Here is a 13,770-nt window from a genome sequence, read left to right as displayed (position 1 = left end):
GGGCGGCTCATGTACCGCGCGGGCTAGCCAAGAAGGTTAGCGGCCTTGGTCCGGAGCCGAGGCCCATTTTACCCAAGGTAAGGTCGGGCATATGCTGCGGGCGCAGGGGCAGTTCGGCGGGAAGGCTGGGAGCTGCTGTGGGCGCACGCAGGACGACTGGCGACATTCATTTTGCTTGCTTGTGACACAAGACACACACACAACAAACATACGACGATACCCGGTGCTGCCGTGCCTTTTGTCGTGTGTCTTTTGGAACCGAGCCCCAATGTAGGGGCTTCAGTCCAGGTCCTTCCTTGCCTCTCCCCTCCCTCCTCGACCTTCCCGTCGCCTGGCCGAGTCATCGTCAATAATCGAATCGCAGATCCCCTCAGACAGACAGACCAGCCATGTTCGCAGCCACACGGCGGTGGTTCCGCCGCAACAGGACGCCCATTGCCATCGGCGTGGGTGTCCTCGGCGCCGGCTATGTCGCCACGCAATACGTCCTCAACAAGCTGAACGATGCCCGCGAGCGCATGAGCGGCGACCGCATAGCCAAGGAGAAGTGCGTGCCGTCCTGTCCTGTCCTGTCGTCATGCTCATCATGGCTGGCTAACATGAACATCTACATAATACAGCCTGCGCCGCCGCTTCCAACAGAACCAGGAGGACTGCACCTACACCGTGCTGGCCCTCCTCCCCACCGCCACCACGCGCATCCTCGAGTCCATGGACGTCGAGAAGATCACCCTCGAGATCCAGAAGATGAAGGGCGGCGGCGGCGGCGCCAAGTCGGCCAAGAGCGGCAGCGGCGACTCCATGAGCCTGCCCGAGACCACCGGCATGACCGACGAGGACGGCCGCAGCATCGTCTCGGCCAGCGAGAGCGGCATCCACGCCAGCCAGATCACCATCCCGCCCGACGGCGAGCAGCCAGAGAAGCCCAGGAGGACGAAGCGGCAGCTGTGGGGGGACGTCACCATCAGCTGTGAGTGGTCCTGAAATACCCCAGGGAGGCTGACCCTCCATGACAAGACAGGCCCATCCAGCTGACAACAAGGCCACAGCCATAACGAGGGCCTACACCCTCCTCTACACCCTCGGCCTCCTGACCATGCTCACCCGCGTGCAGCTCAACCTCCTCGGCCGCCGCAGCTACCTCTCGAGCGTCGTCTCCCTCGCCACCGGCTCCGCCTCGGCCACCATCAGCCTCGAGAACAACGACGACGACGGCGGCGGCCTCGACGATGGCGACTCCTCCTCCGCGGCCCACGCCTACGGCGACGACTTCGAGGTCAACCGCAAGTACCTCACCTTCAGCTGGTGGCTGCTCAACAGGGGCTGGGCCGACGTCGCCGCCCGCGTCGAGGCCGCCGTGCGCCACGTCTTCGGCGCGACCAGCCCGCGCGACCAGCTGTCCCTCGACGCCTTCGCCGCCATGACCGCCCAGGTCCGCCGCCTGGTCGAGGGCGGCGGCCCGCCCGGCTTCTCGGACCCCTCGGGGGCGGGGGCAGGGGCAGGGGCGGGGCCTGCGACAACAACAAAGTGGCTCCCCTTCCTGCTGCCGCCGCCTGACATGGAGGAGTACGTCCTCCGGGAGTCGGGCATCCTGGACGACAGCGCGGCGTCGGTGACGCGGGCGCGGGAGGAGGGAGAGCAGGGGGGCGTGTCATCATCATCATTACCACCACCAAGAGAACAACAAGACCAAACCCAAGACCAACCACCACAACCATCACCACCACCATCACCACCCTCCTCCCCCCCCTCCCCCTCCTCCGCCCCCCTCCGCCGCCTCCTAGACGAGACCTCCGACCTGATAGAGGCCCCCGCCTTCACGCACGTCCTAACCCAGCTCCTGGACGCGGGCTTCTCGACCCTGCTGGACACGAAGCTCGCCCAGGGCGCCTTCGACGCCGCCGCCGCCGCCGACGCCGACAGCCCGCCCCCACCATCACCACCACCACCCAACGCCAGCCCCGGAGAAACAACATCACCACCACCACGGCGCCGCCCACAGCACAAGGTCCTCCTCCCAAAGTGCCTCTCCGTGCTGACGCGGCAGGCGCACGCCATCGGCGCCGGGGCCGGGGGCAACGAGTACCTCCGGGCCATGGAGGGCGTGCGGGACCTCGAGGGCTTCGCGGCGCTGGTGTACTCGAGCAACTGGGAGAGCGAGGTGCGGCCCGACGGGATGGTCCCCGCCGCCGTGCCCGTGCCCGCGCCCCAGCCGCCGTCGTCGCAGGTGGTGCCGGGCGGGGCCGGTGTCGAGGGGAGCCTGGTGCTTGTTGAGCCCTCGCAGGGGTCCGGGTCGGGGTTTGAGAGCGCCTGGGCCAGGGCGACTGAGAAGCGGTAGGGGAGGGGGCTTCCGAGGCCGTGGGGGGTAGGAGTAGAAGTACTGTGCTGTGCTGTGTTGTGTGGTGTACTCGGAGCGATATGTTCTTTTTTTTCATCCCCGGGTTGCAGTCTTTCGTAGTAGTGCTACCCAGGGGAGGACGGCTAGGGTTTTACGAGACCGGTGTTATGGGGACGATTGATATACCCCCATTGCTGTGTAAGAGCCAGCGACCCGTATAGACTCGTGTGTCTTGGTCCCTTTCTTTTTTTGACTTGTATGTTCTTGTAAAAGAGATGTATTACGATGCTATGGATGAACGCGGATGGGAATCTTTGGAGAGAGGGAGGGAAGGGGATTGTCCAGGCCCTGCTCTGGGATCCCCTTGTATCATTATCGTCTATTTTCCATCTAGGGCATTATCTAGAGCCTTTTACACCTTGGGGGTTGTGGTGGTGTGTGTGGGCTGTCTATTACGTGTCTCTCCGTCTGTGATGAGCGCCGTCTGCACACTGCTTGCTTCCCTTTATTCTGTCGTGGCAGGTGTGGCAGGGCTACTAATGCCCAGCCTGCCACGGATTGCCCCGTCGTCGCCATGTTCAACCTCCCCGGACACTTTGCCTGGTCGAGAGCGGTATGGGATGGATGGGTGGATGGCCTCCTGATACCGCCGCTGGCCCCAGCACGCTCGGCAACCCCTCCCCGCCCTCGGATCAAGCTGTCTCGCTGACTGCCCGACTGTCCGGGTGTCTGTGATGCTGGTTGGTCGACAACAAACAGCACACAGCTTTTGCCCTTGGGGTGTTCATCCGGGCCATGCCGGCCGCCGTGCCGCAGCAGCCCACCCAGGTCGAAGCAGTCCTAGAGTCATTGAGTGGTCGGAAGTCCAGCGCCGCTTTGCACTACTATTCTCTCTATCCCTTGTCGTGCGTCGTCGTCGTCGAATGGTATACCGATACCGCCTGCTCACTGGAGGCCGCGGATGAATTGGTCGAGGCCCATCTCGAACAGCTCGTTGGTGATTCCGGCGCCGCCCTTGTGCTCGACGGGGGAGAGGGGGTTCTTGACCACTGCGGAGGAACGGATACGTGTCAGCTCAGCTCGGCCCGGCCCAAGCTCCAGGCCCAGCATTCATATTCCCCAACCACCCCCCGACAACAAAATTACGTACCATACTCAACCCACAGGTTGATATAGATCTGGTGCAGCACGTTCCGCATGCTCATGGTGGCCGTGTCGGTCAGCAGCACGAAGCGCAGGTTGGTGGGCGTCTCGTAGTAGTGCATGCGGTACTGGCCGGTGCGGTAAGAAATAAAAGCGTCGTCGTCGCCGCCCAGCTTGCGCACCATGTTGCGCAGGCTGAAGACGGTGCCGAAGATGAGCTTGGCGTCGTTCTGGGCGCGCGTGCTCCTGGCCTTTGCCGCCGCCGCCGACGGTGGTGGTGCTGGGGGCGCCGGGGCGGCTGGGAGGGCTGTCGTCGGGACGCCGTTGACGGCGGTCGAGGGCCGGGCGTCGGCCGTCGAGGAGGCTGCCACCTGTGCTGCTGCCGCGGCGGAGGCGGGGAGGGCGGCCTGCTGGGAGGGGGGCAGCCAGTTCTTGGTGAAGACGCATTCCGCTGGTGGTGGTGGCGGTCGGCTCGGTCAGTATGGATGTGTGCGTGTGTGGTTTGGTTTGGAGGCGAAGGAGGCCACAAGGGCCAATGCGGAGGGGGCCTGGCTTACTGTGGCGGTCGAAAATGTAGAAGGAGTAGACGGTCATGGCGGGCAGGCTACATCACGAGCTCCGTCGGGCTCGTCTGTGGCGGTGACGGTGACGGTCGGGTTGGTTGTGTCGGTTGGTCTGTCCGTGGTCGTGGTTGACAGCAGCGACGGTTGTCGTCGAGGATGGGTTTGGGGCCCACCGTACAAGAGTGCGCAGCATGTGGCCTGGTCAGCCTAGGTAACCTGCCTAAGCTGCATGCAGAGGAACTGCAGCTCGGGGGCAGGGCAGGGCATGCATGTGCCAGAGTGGGGGAGGGAGGTCGCTCCCCTTAGCTCTCTAGGAGGGCCGAGTACCTACCTGCCAGCCTGCACAGCCCACTGAGAGGTGAAGGGGCAGGGCAGTATGGGCAAGGGGAGAGGGGAGAGGGGCGCAGTGGGGGAGGCCGATGGGCAAGGGTTGTCACAGTCGCAGGGCGGAGGAGGAACTACACTAAACTAAACCCCCCTGCCCCTCTCTCCCCCCATCCCCCCATCCCCCCATCCCCCCATAATCACCCCCCCCCAATCCATCAATCCTAGCACTCTGACTCGTCGGCGCATGTGCAAGGTGGAAATGATCAGTGAGGCTGAGAAGAGCTGAGCTGGGCTGGATTGGATTGGATTGATAAATGTTTGCTTGCCTTATGGGGGGGGACGCGAAGGAGGAAAAGAACGAATGACATATGATATGACCCCCATCGATTCCTCCTCGACCTGTTGCTCTCTCTTTTCCCCTCTCCTTTTTTTTGTTGGCTGACAACCAGCGCTTCTCTTTGCTGCTGCCCCTGAGAGGGAATTGCAAGGGAATATTGCGACAGAGAAGGCCGACCCAGACGACAGCAAACCAAACGAAACATTTCCCCAGGATCTGAGGGTGTAGGGATCAACACATTTAGAGTTTCCCTCTTGCGCCGGGGTCCCTGAGCATACTCCGTACACCCACCCAGCATTAATATCCTTAATCCGCCCGCCCAATGGAGGCCATATCACCACCACCACCACACCCGGCAGCGCAGTCGGCGCCAGCGCTGATCTCGAGGCAGAGTGCCCCTCCATCCGGCGCCCCACGAGACGCCGTGGAGACGACGACCATGGACCTGGATCTGGGTTCGAATCTGGATCAAGCCCACAGCCGAGAAACAACAAGGGACGTGCAAGTGGACATGGCCAGCGATGATCCCTCGGCGCCCAGCATCCTCTCCCCCGGTATCAAGGTAGAGTTTCATGGCAGCGGCGCATCGACGTCGACCATGCCACCCTCCCAGCCAACCCGCGACAGCAGAGGCGGCGATGGTGTGGACAGCGCTCGGCCTCCCATCGCCCCTCATCCTCGGTGAGAAATGTGCTCTGATTTATTTGTACACATGTGTGTATATATGTGTATATATATACGCGCACATACATATATATACACACATATACACATGTCTTGGTCTCTGTCTCGCCTGACTAACCGCCGCCCACTCGCCAATTCTCCAGATCTGCACCTGCTGTCCAACAATATTCGAGCCCAATGAGACACCACAAGAGGACCCCTAGTCAACATCGTGTGGTCAAGGTGTGTGCGCCCGCCCCGTCTCGTCGTCAGCCATACATAGTCTTTACTCTATAACTAACATGCGCCACCACCCCACCTCCAGGAGACCCTCAACGCCCGCTCCGAATATACAAACGACGACTCAGACGGCCGCTCGCACCATGTCATCAACCAGTACACCATCAAGGAGGAGATAGGCCGCGGATCCTACGGTGCTGTCCACCTCGCCGTGGACCAGTTCGGCAATGAATACGTACGTTGACAGGTGGAAAATTGGAAAATCCATTCATTGCAGGCACCAAGACTTATACACCCCGCGCAAAAACAGGCCGTCAAGGAATTCTCAAAGACCCGGCTGCGCAAGCGCGCGCAGTCCAACATCCTGCGCCGCGGCCCCAGGCGCGGGCCCGGCCGCTTCCCACCGCAGCCCCGGACGGCCGCCGACGCCGACGCCGACGCCGACGGCGGGCCCGGGTCCGGGCCGGGCATGGACCCGACCGTGTCGTACCAGCTGCGCGACCACAAGAAGTCCGAGGCCAACGACTCGCTGTTCCTGATCCGCGAGGAGATCGCCATCATGAAGAAGCTCAACCACCCCAACCTCGTGTCGCTGATCGAGGTGCTCGACGACCCGGAGGAGGACTCGCTCTACATGGTGCTCGAGATGTGCAAGAAGGGCGTCGTCATGAAGGTCGGGCTGGGCGAGGCCGCGGAGCCCTACAGCGAGGAGACGTGCCGCTACTGGTTCCGCGACCTGATCCTCGGCATCGAGTACCTGCACGCCCAGGGCGTCGTCCACCGCGACATCAAGCCCGACAACCTGCTGCTGACCGACGACGACGTCCTCAAGATCGTCGACTTTGGCGTCAGCGAGATGTTCGAGAAGCCCGAGGACATGCGCACCAAGAAGTCGGCCGGGTCGCCCGCCTTCCTGCCCCCCGAGCTGTGCGTCGCCAGGCACGGCGACGTGAGCGGCACCGCCGCCGACGTGTGGAGCATGGGCGTGTCGCTGTACTGCCTGAGGTACGGCCACATACCCTTCAACCGCGCCGGCGTGCTGGAGATCTACGAGGCCATCAAGGAGGAGACGCCAGTCCTGCCGGACGACGAGGACGACAACTTTAGGGACCTCATCATGAGGCTGATGGAGAAGGACCCGGAGCAGAGGATAACGATGCCCGAGATCAGGGTGAGTGAGCAGCCGACATCATCTACACACCCGCAGATCAGTGCTGACCAGATGCCAACAACAGGAACACCCGTGGGTCACAAGGGACGGCACCGACCCGCTCCTGGGCGCCGAGGAGAACTGCTCCGAGCTCGTCGAGGCCCCCAACGAGCTCGAGGTCAGCCACGCCTTCACGCGCCGCATGGGCCACCTGCTCTGCGTGATGAAGGCCATCTCAAACTTCAAGTCCCTCCTCTCGTCCCGGTCGTCGCGCACAAACAGCCCCAGGACGAGCCTCTTCCCCGAGGACGCCGCCGAGCTGTACAACAACAACAACAACAACAACAACAACAACAACAACACCAGCACCAGCGCAAACCACGTCCCCCGCTGGACCCGCCTCCACAAGCCCAAGCCCTCGGCGGACGAGCACGACCTCGAGGCCCTCAGGCGCGCAAACGAGGAGCACGCCGCCCGCCTCCTGGAGCAGCGCAAGCACGTCCTCCAGAGCAGGGGCGGCAGCGCGTCCGGGCCCTTCGGGCTCCCCGTCAAGCCCCAGCCACCGCACAGGAACAGGAGCGGCGACAGCGGCATCTCCTCGGACCAGGGCGGCGGCGGCCCGACGGAGGAGGAATCAGGCCGCAGCCACGGGGAGCGGGACCCGGCCGCCTCGCCGGGGGTCCCCGCGCTGCTGGGGATCGGGACGGGCGGGCGCGACGACGGCGGCGACAACAACAACAACCTGGCGGAGGATGGGGGTGGGGATGGGGGAGAGGAGGGGCAGGGGCAGATGTCGGTGGTGGCCGACTCGCCCGGCGCCGTGGACTTCAACGTGTACGACCGCGCGTACGAGGAGGAGGTCGCGCGCATCAAGAGGGCGGGCGGGCAGCCCAGCGTGTACATGACGTGGCACCTCGGGTCCAAGGGGCGGTTCCACGGGGACGGGGGCCTGGACGTGCGGGAGGAGCACGGCGACGGGGAGGCTGCCGCTGCTGGTGGTGGGGAGGGGGGCAGGGAGGCTGGTGGTGATAACAAGGCCGCGGGGGCGTTCAGGGGGAACAGGTTTGCCGAGCTTGTCTCGCAGACTATCCGGGACACGAGGGCCCGGAGCCAGGAGGGCGAGGGCGGGGGCGGGGGGGAGAAGGGGGCTGAAGAGGAGGGGAGCTGAGGTGAGGTGGTGCGGTGGTATATACGTGCTCGTGCGTTGAGATACCTCCGCTCCGAGTCGAGTGCACACGAGGACTCGAGCGGGGGCGGATATATAATCTTGGGGCGGCTGTGGACATATACACATATATGATCGACCCGTTGGGCGTCGGGATGGCTAATTAGCAACAAATGATACCTGCCAGAGTGCAATGTTTCCTAGCAACCCGTCCTGCTCGGTTCGACCCGAGCGAGCCCACCCTATATGGCGGGTCTGCTCGTCTGCGTCCTTCCCGACATGCCATGGCACGACATGAAGCCAGGAGAGCAGCCGGGCGACGAGGAAGGCAAGCGAGCCAGCAAGCAAGCAAGCAAGCAAGGCTGCCCCATCCAGGTGGGACTTGCTGGCCGGCCATGCCTCTCGAGATCCGGGAGGGGGTAGCTGGCAGCGCGGGCGGGGTGTCCAGGTTCCCCGTCTCCCGCCCGCCCGCCCGGCCGGTACGGTACGGTACGGTACGAAAGAGAACCGGGGCGCACTGGGGCACGGCTTGTGTGGTTTCAAAACCGCACTCCCCCCCCTCCCCGGGGGACTTGCTTTTCCAATAGCAACAAGGCCCAAACCAGCCCTCCACCGAAAAATCTATATATATATACCTAGGCACATATATACACCCCAAGGCCTAAATCCCATCCCCAGAAAGATCCAAGGAGACACAAAAGAATAAAATACCTATAGTGTAGATATAGATATAGCAAAAAATAGTCCGATCCCCACCCACCAGCCAGTCATCCGTCCACACACACACACACACACACACACACCTCCTCCCCCTACCCTAGGGGTACCTCCCTCCAATTGGGTTTCAAGAATTGTGTCGGATGCAAGTAGAGCAGAAGTCATCAATAGAGAAGAGGTAAGGGCCCAGCTTCCTGGCTCTCGCAGCTAGATAACCAACCCCCCCCCCCCCACAACAACAACAAATAAAGAATTATAACAATGATCGCCGCCTGCCACTGCGGTGCGCCCGACAACAGACAATCCCAGCCAGACAATTTTCACCTTCTTTCCCGTGTGAGCTCCCATCCAGCTCGATCAATCAATCAACCAACCAACCACCCAACCAGCCCGCCCCCGTCGAACCGACCGGCCACAACACAACACAACACAACACACACACCAAGGAAGGCCCCGTCAAACAAAAACCCACATATCCTCGCTAATCCAGCCAAACTAAAACTCCACACCCACCTACCCGCCGGGGGGAGGGTGGGGGGGGGGGCCCAAGCGATCCTTCCCGCGAAGCCAAGCAGAGGTGCCAAGGTTGATCAATGGGAAGCCAAGACCGCGGGCGCGTCTCGTCCCAATTGAACATGACACCGAAGTCTCGAAGGGGAGGGCACCGGGGGATGTGTGTGTGTGTGTGTGTGTGTGTGTGTGTGGGATATATCTGTTTCTCATTCTCTTGCGGCCTCCGTGTCCGTGTGTGTATATCTGTCGCGTATGTGGGTAGCGGGCTGGCTCGACGGCCCGCTCCCTGGTCCTTCCCCCCCCCCCCGGGCCCCCGGGGGGAAATCAAGCTGTCCTGCCTGCCTGCCACCTTGACTTGTTCTCCCGGAATATCCAAGTAAGTACTGGGATGGGCAGGCACACGAAGGACACCTTTACCTAGCACCTCCCTCCCGCACGCAAAAATCAAAGCCCTCTCTCTCACCACCAGGTCTTGTTGAAGGACATAACCAAATGTGCTCTCATCAATCAAGTCGCGTTGCACATGTGCGCTCCCGGCCTCTCGCCCCTCTCGCCCCGCAGGCGTCTCCCTGCTGTCCCCCCGTCGGGACCTCGGGACAGTGGGGATTCTCAGATATGCAATTTTGTGTATTCTGTCATGATGTCTGTAATCCGCGTTCTCTGCGCAGTTCGCTCGCCTGTGGTTTCCCCCCCATGATGACACAAGAAGAGAAAATCAGGCCAAAACCAGAAACCAGAAAGGGAGAGAAAAAAAAAGGTAGAGGTATTGTAGAAGTAGTAGTATGGATAAAAAGTTCATTTGGGATATAACCAGGAAAAAGTCCGGACTCCGATGCTGTCTTTGTGCGAAACAAGAAGGTTCATGAATTTGGGAAAGAAGAGTACTTGAGCTTCGGTTTGGCCCCCTGGGAACATTGCTGGCCTGTCGCCCTTGGCCGTGATCGCTCAATGGTGTCACCGAATCAAGGTTACTGCCGCCATCCCACGGGCTCCGTGGCCGGTGGAACGACGACGCCCTTTTCAGAGGCCTTCCTCGCCAGCCTTGCACAGTTTTATCTCGCGACCCCACTCCGATTTGAGCACCTGTGACGCCGTGATCCGCCTGGTCGGGTTGGGGTCTAATATTGAGTAGATGACGTTTCGGCACCGAGCCTTGTGGCACGTCAGCTGGTCTGGTCGTCCCGGCTGGACTTTGCCGATCATCAAGTTTGGCAGAGGACTTACCCGGTGCAGGGACTCTATCGGGCCGTAGCCCTCCTCGTCCCGCCGGCCCTTAAGATAGCGGGCATAAAACTCATCCTCGTCCTTCTTGGCGACGCGCCACAGGTGTCTACCCGTCCGCATCGCCATGTAGATAACACCGCAAGCCCAGACGTCCACAGCCCTCGCGTCGAACTCCTTGTCGATGTACTCCTCTGGCGCAATATATGGCGCTGAGCCACACAGGCCGGACACCATATGTGCGTCGTTCTCCCACGCCATGCGGAAGCACTCGCCGTTGCCAAAGTCGGTAATCTTCAGACCTCCGTTTGTCGTGAGCAGCAGGTTCTCTGGCTTCAGGTCGCGGTGCGCAACACCCATCTCGTGCATGTACTCGACGCCGCGCATCATCTGCTTGAAAAAGCAGTCTGCCTCCTGCACCTCGAGCTTTCCCGCGGCAAGCACCAGGGTGTACAGGTCACCACCGGCACAGAACTCCATTACCTCACAGTAGTCCCCCTTGGCGTCCTTGAGCAGGTCCAGGGTGTGGATGACGTTGGGGTGTCGGAGAGATGATGATATGCAGAACTCGGCGGTAAGTCGCTTGCTGTACTTCTTCTCCGTCTCCTCTGGGCGCCGCCGGAACTCCTTGACGGCAAACAGCTTCTCGCCCGGCAGGCCCTCTAGCTTCTTGTGCGATATCCTGACTATACCAAAGGCGCCACGCCCAACGACCTCCTGGCATTTTCCGTACTTCTCGACGAGTGTGACAGTCTCCTTGGGGCCGCCCTTGCGGTCCGAGGCCATGGAATCCTTCTCCTGCTTCAAGGCGTCGACCCAATTCGAGACCAGGGACAGGTCGCTGTCGGGCACCTGTTCGGCGCGCTTGCCGAGCAGGCCCTTGAACATGTCGGTCAGTTTCTCCTGGCGCCTGCTCGACCTGAGGTGATGTTCGTGGCCGCCCTGTGCCTCGGTGTTGACGACATAGCGCTGCGAGGGGTGCCCGTTGCCGTTGGTGGACCTGCCAGATTTCGGGGCAGGAGTCTTCTCGGCCGGCTTGTCCAGCCTCTCCGTGACCGAGGCTTGCCGGGAGGGTATTGTAGGCTTCAGAGGCGGGGTCGAGGCAGCGGACGTCGAGCCCTGTTCCGCAACGGTCGCAGCGGGCAGGGGCTTCTTGGAGGGCGAGGCGTTTGGGTCGAGCTTGGTGACATCTTTTGTCGAGAACATGCGGGTGAGGCGATCCTTGACAGATGATTTTTCAGGGTGTTTCGGTAGTTGGTCGGCAGTAGCCGCTTGACCATTCTGGGCATTTGACGGGGAAGAGCCCTTGCTGGTGTGGTTGAGCTCGACGGACCTGACAGACGACGGCTGGGAGGTTGACGACATGGTCGTCGACCGTGACGTAGAAGCGCTGGCCATTGTGGGAACGAGCACCGAAAGCAGAGTGGCGACGGGGGTGCGTCGGGGGAGGAAGAGGCGGCGGTATAAAAGGCGGATGGCCGCAGGTAATTAGCGGGAGCACAGCAAAGTACAATGCTGTAGGTTGCCGTAGCAGACGACAATTCGTATATAGCTGGTGTGAGTCGAGGAGAGGCAAAACATAAAAAGACGTCGTGGATGTCAGCGGCGGCGTGGGAGTGCAGCCGAATGACGGATATGGCCTGTCTGCCCCCAGTGGTGCAGGGCTTATTGGCTGTCGGAGGTATGCGACCCTGGTGCGGCGCGGCGGCAGGCGTGCGCAGTATCAGGTTTTGAGAGAAGGCGACGTATAACACAGTGGGAGTGAGGTGAGGCAGGCGGGAAAGCTGTGTGCCCAGATGCAGGTGCGGGTGCAGGCTGCTGCTGCTGCTGCTGCTGCTGCAGGTGTGCAAGGGCGGCAGCCTCTGAGAGAGACACAAGACCAAGACGGCAAGATGAGAGGAGGGGGGGAAGACAGGAAAAGAGTCGGCAGTGCAGACAGAGACAAGAAACGAGGCGGCAAAAGCGCCGGTGAGAGGGGGGGTGGGCAGAGCCCGGGTTAGACCTCCAAGTCGCAGACAAAATAGCAAATGGGTATGTGAAGAAGTTCAAGGCAGAAACGCGTCCTGTTTCTTCCTCCGGGGGGAGGGGGGAGGTGGGAGGATTGTAGTGTGCTTTAAGTCGGACAAGAAAATGTGGGCGAGAGTGGTCTGGAAATGAGCAGTGGTCGGGAACAGGCCAGTAGCCCGGTATGATGAGCCTGCCTGTGTGTAGTGTGCAGTGCGTAGTGTGCAGTGTGCTCTGGTACCGTTTATTATTCGGGCGGGCAGGCCAGGGCAGGGCACAGAGCTGTTGTGGTGGAGAAAGGCAGGCCAGGCGAGGCTGCGAGCAAAGACGGTAGGACGGAGTGGGGAGGCGAGTCGGTAGGCGGGTAGGGGGGACGGGCGAGACGGGCTCCAGAAAAGACTTGGGGGTGTTTGAGAACTTGGGCGACCTGGGAGTCTGGGACCCCAGGGCCAGGGACTGAGGTGACTTGACACTGGCCACGGACAGCTGATCTGATCGTGCCCAGGTCTTCCGCGGGGAGGGTACCCAGGTCACCGGCTTAGTACCTGCTAAGTAGGGCGCAGCTGGCTGCTGCGAGCGGTCTGCCGTTTCTGTTTGTGTTTCTGTTTTCTCCTGCCTGTGAGGTCGGCACGGAACGGCCTAGCGAAACGCTGGGCAACCGGGTGCCACCTGCCCTAGCCGCGTCCAAGTACCTACATGTGGGCAAAGAAGTACGTACAGTACAAAGCACCCAGCAAGAAAAAAAAAAAGGGCCCAGGCGGCTAGTTTGATGATGGTCACGCCCCCCTCGAGGCCGGCTGGCAGACTATGGCACGGGTTCTCCCAACTGACGGACGGGGTGACACTATGTGAATTATGACGGATCCAAAGCAGGCCAAGATTGAGCATGGTCGAGTCGACAACGTCAGGAGTGTGCTGACATTGCACCGGCAGTGGCAGTGGCAGTGAGTGACACTGGGAGTGGCAATGGCGGCAGTGGCAAGTAAACGGAACTAACATTTGAACTCTCTCACGCACACCAGCAAATGGCTGAAGAACCCCGTACCCCTCTCTCTCTCACTCACGTCCAGTTCAGTTAACAACGTTGGTGCGCCGCTTTGATGACAAAGCACAACGGTTTGGCCGTAACGTTCCTTCCCGCAAGAAAGGATTTTTTTTTCTTCATTTCCAGATTTTCAAGGGGATGGAAAATTGCAAGAGGGAAAAAACAGGTCTGGTAGATGGGGCGTTATCGGCGAAAAGATGCAGGTTCTGGAGGGACCAGAGGCAGATGTCGTCCAGCGTCTTGGTAATACCAGCCTGCCAGCCTGCATGCAGCACTGGCTGAAACCGACATTCGAGGCTGCAAGAGAACAGCACAACAAGGCCAAGCCGACCTCTTCTGGTCAA

At 61.2% G+C, this 13,770-nt stretch overlaps 4 protein-coding genes across 4 annotated transcripts; 2 read left to right on the top strand and 2 right to left on the bottom strand.

The window, feature by feature from the left end:
- The first annotated feature begins 111 nt into the window (after positions 1-111).
- Positions 112-2,662, top strand: KVR01_004759 (uncharacterized protein). Its single transcript, XM_044793710.1, has 3 exons — positions 112-547; positions 621-970; positions 1,050-2,662. The coding sequence occupies exons 1-3, from the start codon at positions 390-392 to the stop codon at positions 2,336-2,338; spliced, it is 1,797 nt and encodes a 598-aa protein (XP_044646923.1). The 5' UTR covers positions 112-389; the 3' UTR covers positions 2,339-2,662.
- Positions 2,638-4,463, bottom strand: KVR01_004537 (TRAPP subunit BET5). The gene is made up of 3 exons (XM_044791638.1): positions 4,039-4,463; positions 3,489-3,932; positions 2,638-3,387 (listed from the first exon to the last, which is right to left on the bottom strand). The coding sequence occupies exons 1-3, from the start codon at positions 4,073-4,075 to the stop codon at positions 3,284-3,286; spliced, it is 585 nt and encodes a 194-aa protein (XP_044646701.1). The 5' UTR covers positions 4,076-4,463; the 3' UTR covers positions 2,638-3,283.
- Positions 4,464-4,564: 101 nt separating this feature from the next.
- KVR01_004774 (uncharacterized protein) lies at positions 4,565-8,130 on the top strand. The gene is made up of 5 exons (XM_044794606.1): positions 4,565-5,389; positions 5,536-5,614; positions 5,697-5,846; positions 5,922-6,782; positions 6,847-8,130. Exons 1-5 carry the CDS (start codon positions 5,031-5,033, stop codon positions 7,927-7,929), a joined length of 2,532 nt encoding a protein of 843 aa, XP_044646938.1. The 5' UTR covers positions 4,565-5,030; the 3' UTR covers positions 7,930-8,130.
- Positions 8,131-8,706: 576 nt separating this feature from the next.
- KVR01_004013 (serine/threonine protein kinase SAT4) lies at positions 8,707-13,078 on the bottom strand. The gene is made up of 2 exons (XM_044791867.1): positions 10,381-13,078; positions 8,707-10,308 (listed from the first exon to the last, which is right to left on the bottom strand). Exons 1-2 carry the CDS (start codon positions 11,773-11,775, stop codon positions 10,177-10,179), a joined length of 1,527 nt encoding a protein of 508 aa, XP_044646177.1. The 5' UTR covers positions 11,776-13,078; the 3' UTR covers positions 8,707-10,176.
- Positions 13,079-13,770: the final 692 nt, after the last annotated feature.

The sequence above is a fragment of the Diaporthe batatas genome (assembly GCF_019321695.1).
Source record: "Diaporthe batatas strain CRI 302-4 chromosome Unknown Contig00004, whole genome shotgun sequence".
Classification (NCBI taxonomy): domain Eukaryota; kingdom Fungi; phylum Ascomycota; class Sordariomycetes; order Diaporthales; family Diaporthaceae; genus Diaporthe; species Diaporthe batatas.
The sequence above is the reverse complement of the archived record's forward strand: the minus strand, read 5'-3'. Positions and strand labels throughout refer to the sequence as shown.

What these genes read in the sequence shown, in the direction of transcription:
- KVR01_004013 (XM_044791867.1), bottom strand. Translation starts at nt 11,775, where the DNA reads ATGGCCAGCGCTTCTACGTCACGGTCGACGACCATGTCGTCAACCTCC. An exon ending in CGATAGAGTCCCTGCACCGG is followed by an intron (nt 10,309 to 10,380) that starts GTAAGTCCTCTG and finishes ACGTGCCACAAG; the next exon opens with GCTCGGTGCCGAAACGTCAT.
- KVR01_004774 (XM_044794606.1), top strand. Translation starts at nt 5,031, where the DNA reads ATGGAGGCCATATCACCACCACCACCACACCCGGCAGCGCAGTCGGCG. An exon ending in ACCAGTTCGGCAATGAATAC is followed by an intron (nt 5,847 to 5,921) that starts GTACGTTGACAG and finishes GCGCAAAAACAG; the next exon opens with GCCGTCAAGGAATTCTCAAA. An exon ending in TAACGATGCCCGAGATCAGG is followed by an intron (nt 6,783 to 6,846) that starts GTGAGTGAGCAG and finishes TGCCAACAACAG; the next exon opens with GAACACCCGTGGGTCACAAG.
- KVR01_004759 (XM_044793710.1), top strand. Translation starts at nt 390, where the DNA reads ATGTTCGCAGCCACACGGCGGTGGTTCCGCCGCAACAGGACGCCCATT. An exon ending in GACCGCATAGCCAAGGAGAA is followed by an intron (nt 548 to 620) that starts GTGCGTGCCGTC and finishes TACATAATACAG; the next exon opens with CCTGCGCCGCCGCTTCCAAC. An exon ending in GGGGGACGTCACCATCAGCT is followed by an intron (nt 971 to 1,049) that starts GTGAGTGGTCCT and finishes ACAAGGCCACAG; the next exon opens with CCATAACGAGGGCCTACACC.
- KVR01_004537 (XM_044791638.1), bottom strand. Translation starts at nt 4,075, where the DNA reads ATGACCGTCTACTCCTTCTACATTTTCGACCGCCACA. An exon ending in CTACATTTTCGACCGCCACA is followed by an intron (nt 3,933 to 4,038) that starts GTAAGCCAGGCC and finishes CACCACCACCAG; the next exon opens with CGGAATGCGTCTTCACCAAG. An exon ending in CAACCTGTGGGTTGAGTATG is followed by an intron (nt 3,388 to 3,488) that starts GTACGTAATTTT and finishes GTTCCTCCGCAG; the next exon opens with TGGTCAAGAACCCCCTCTCC.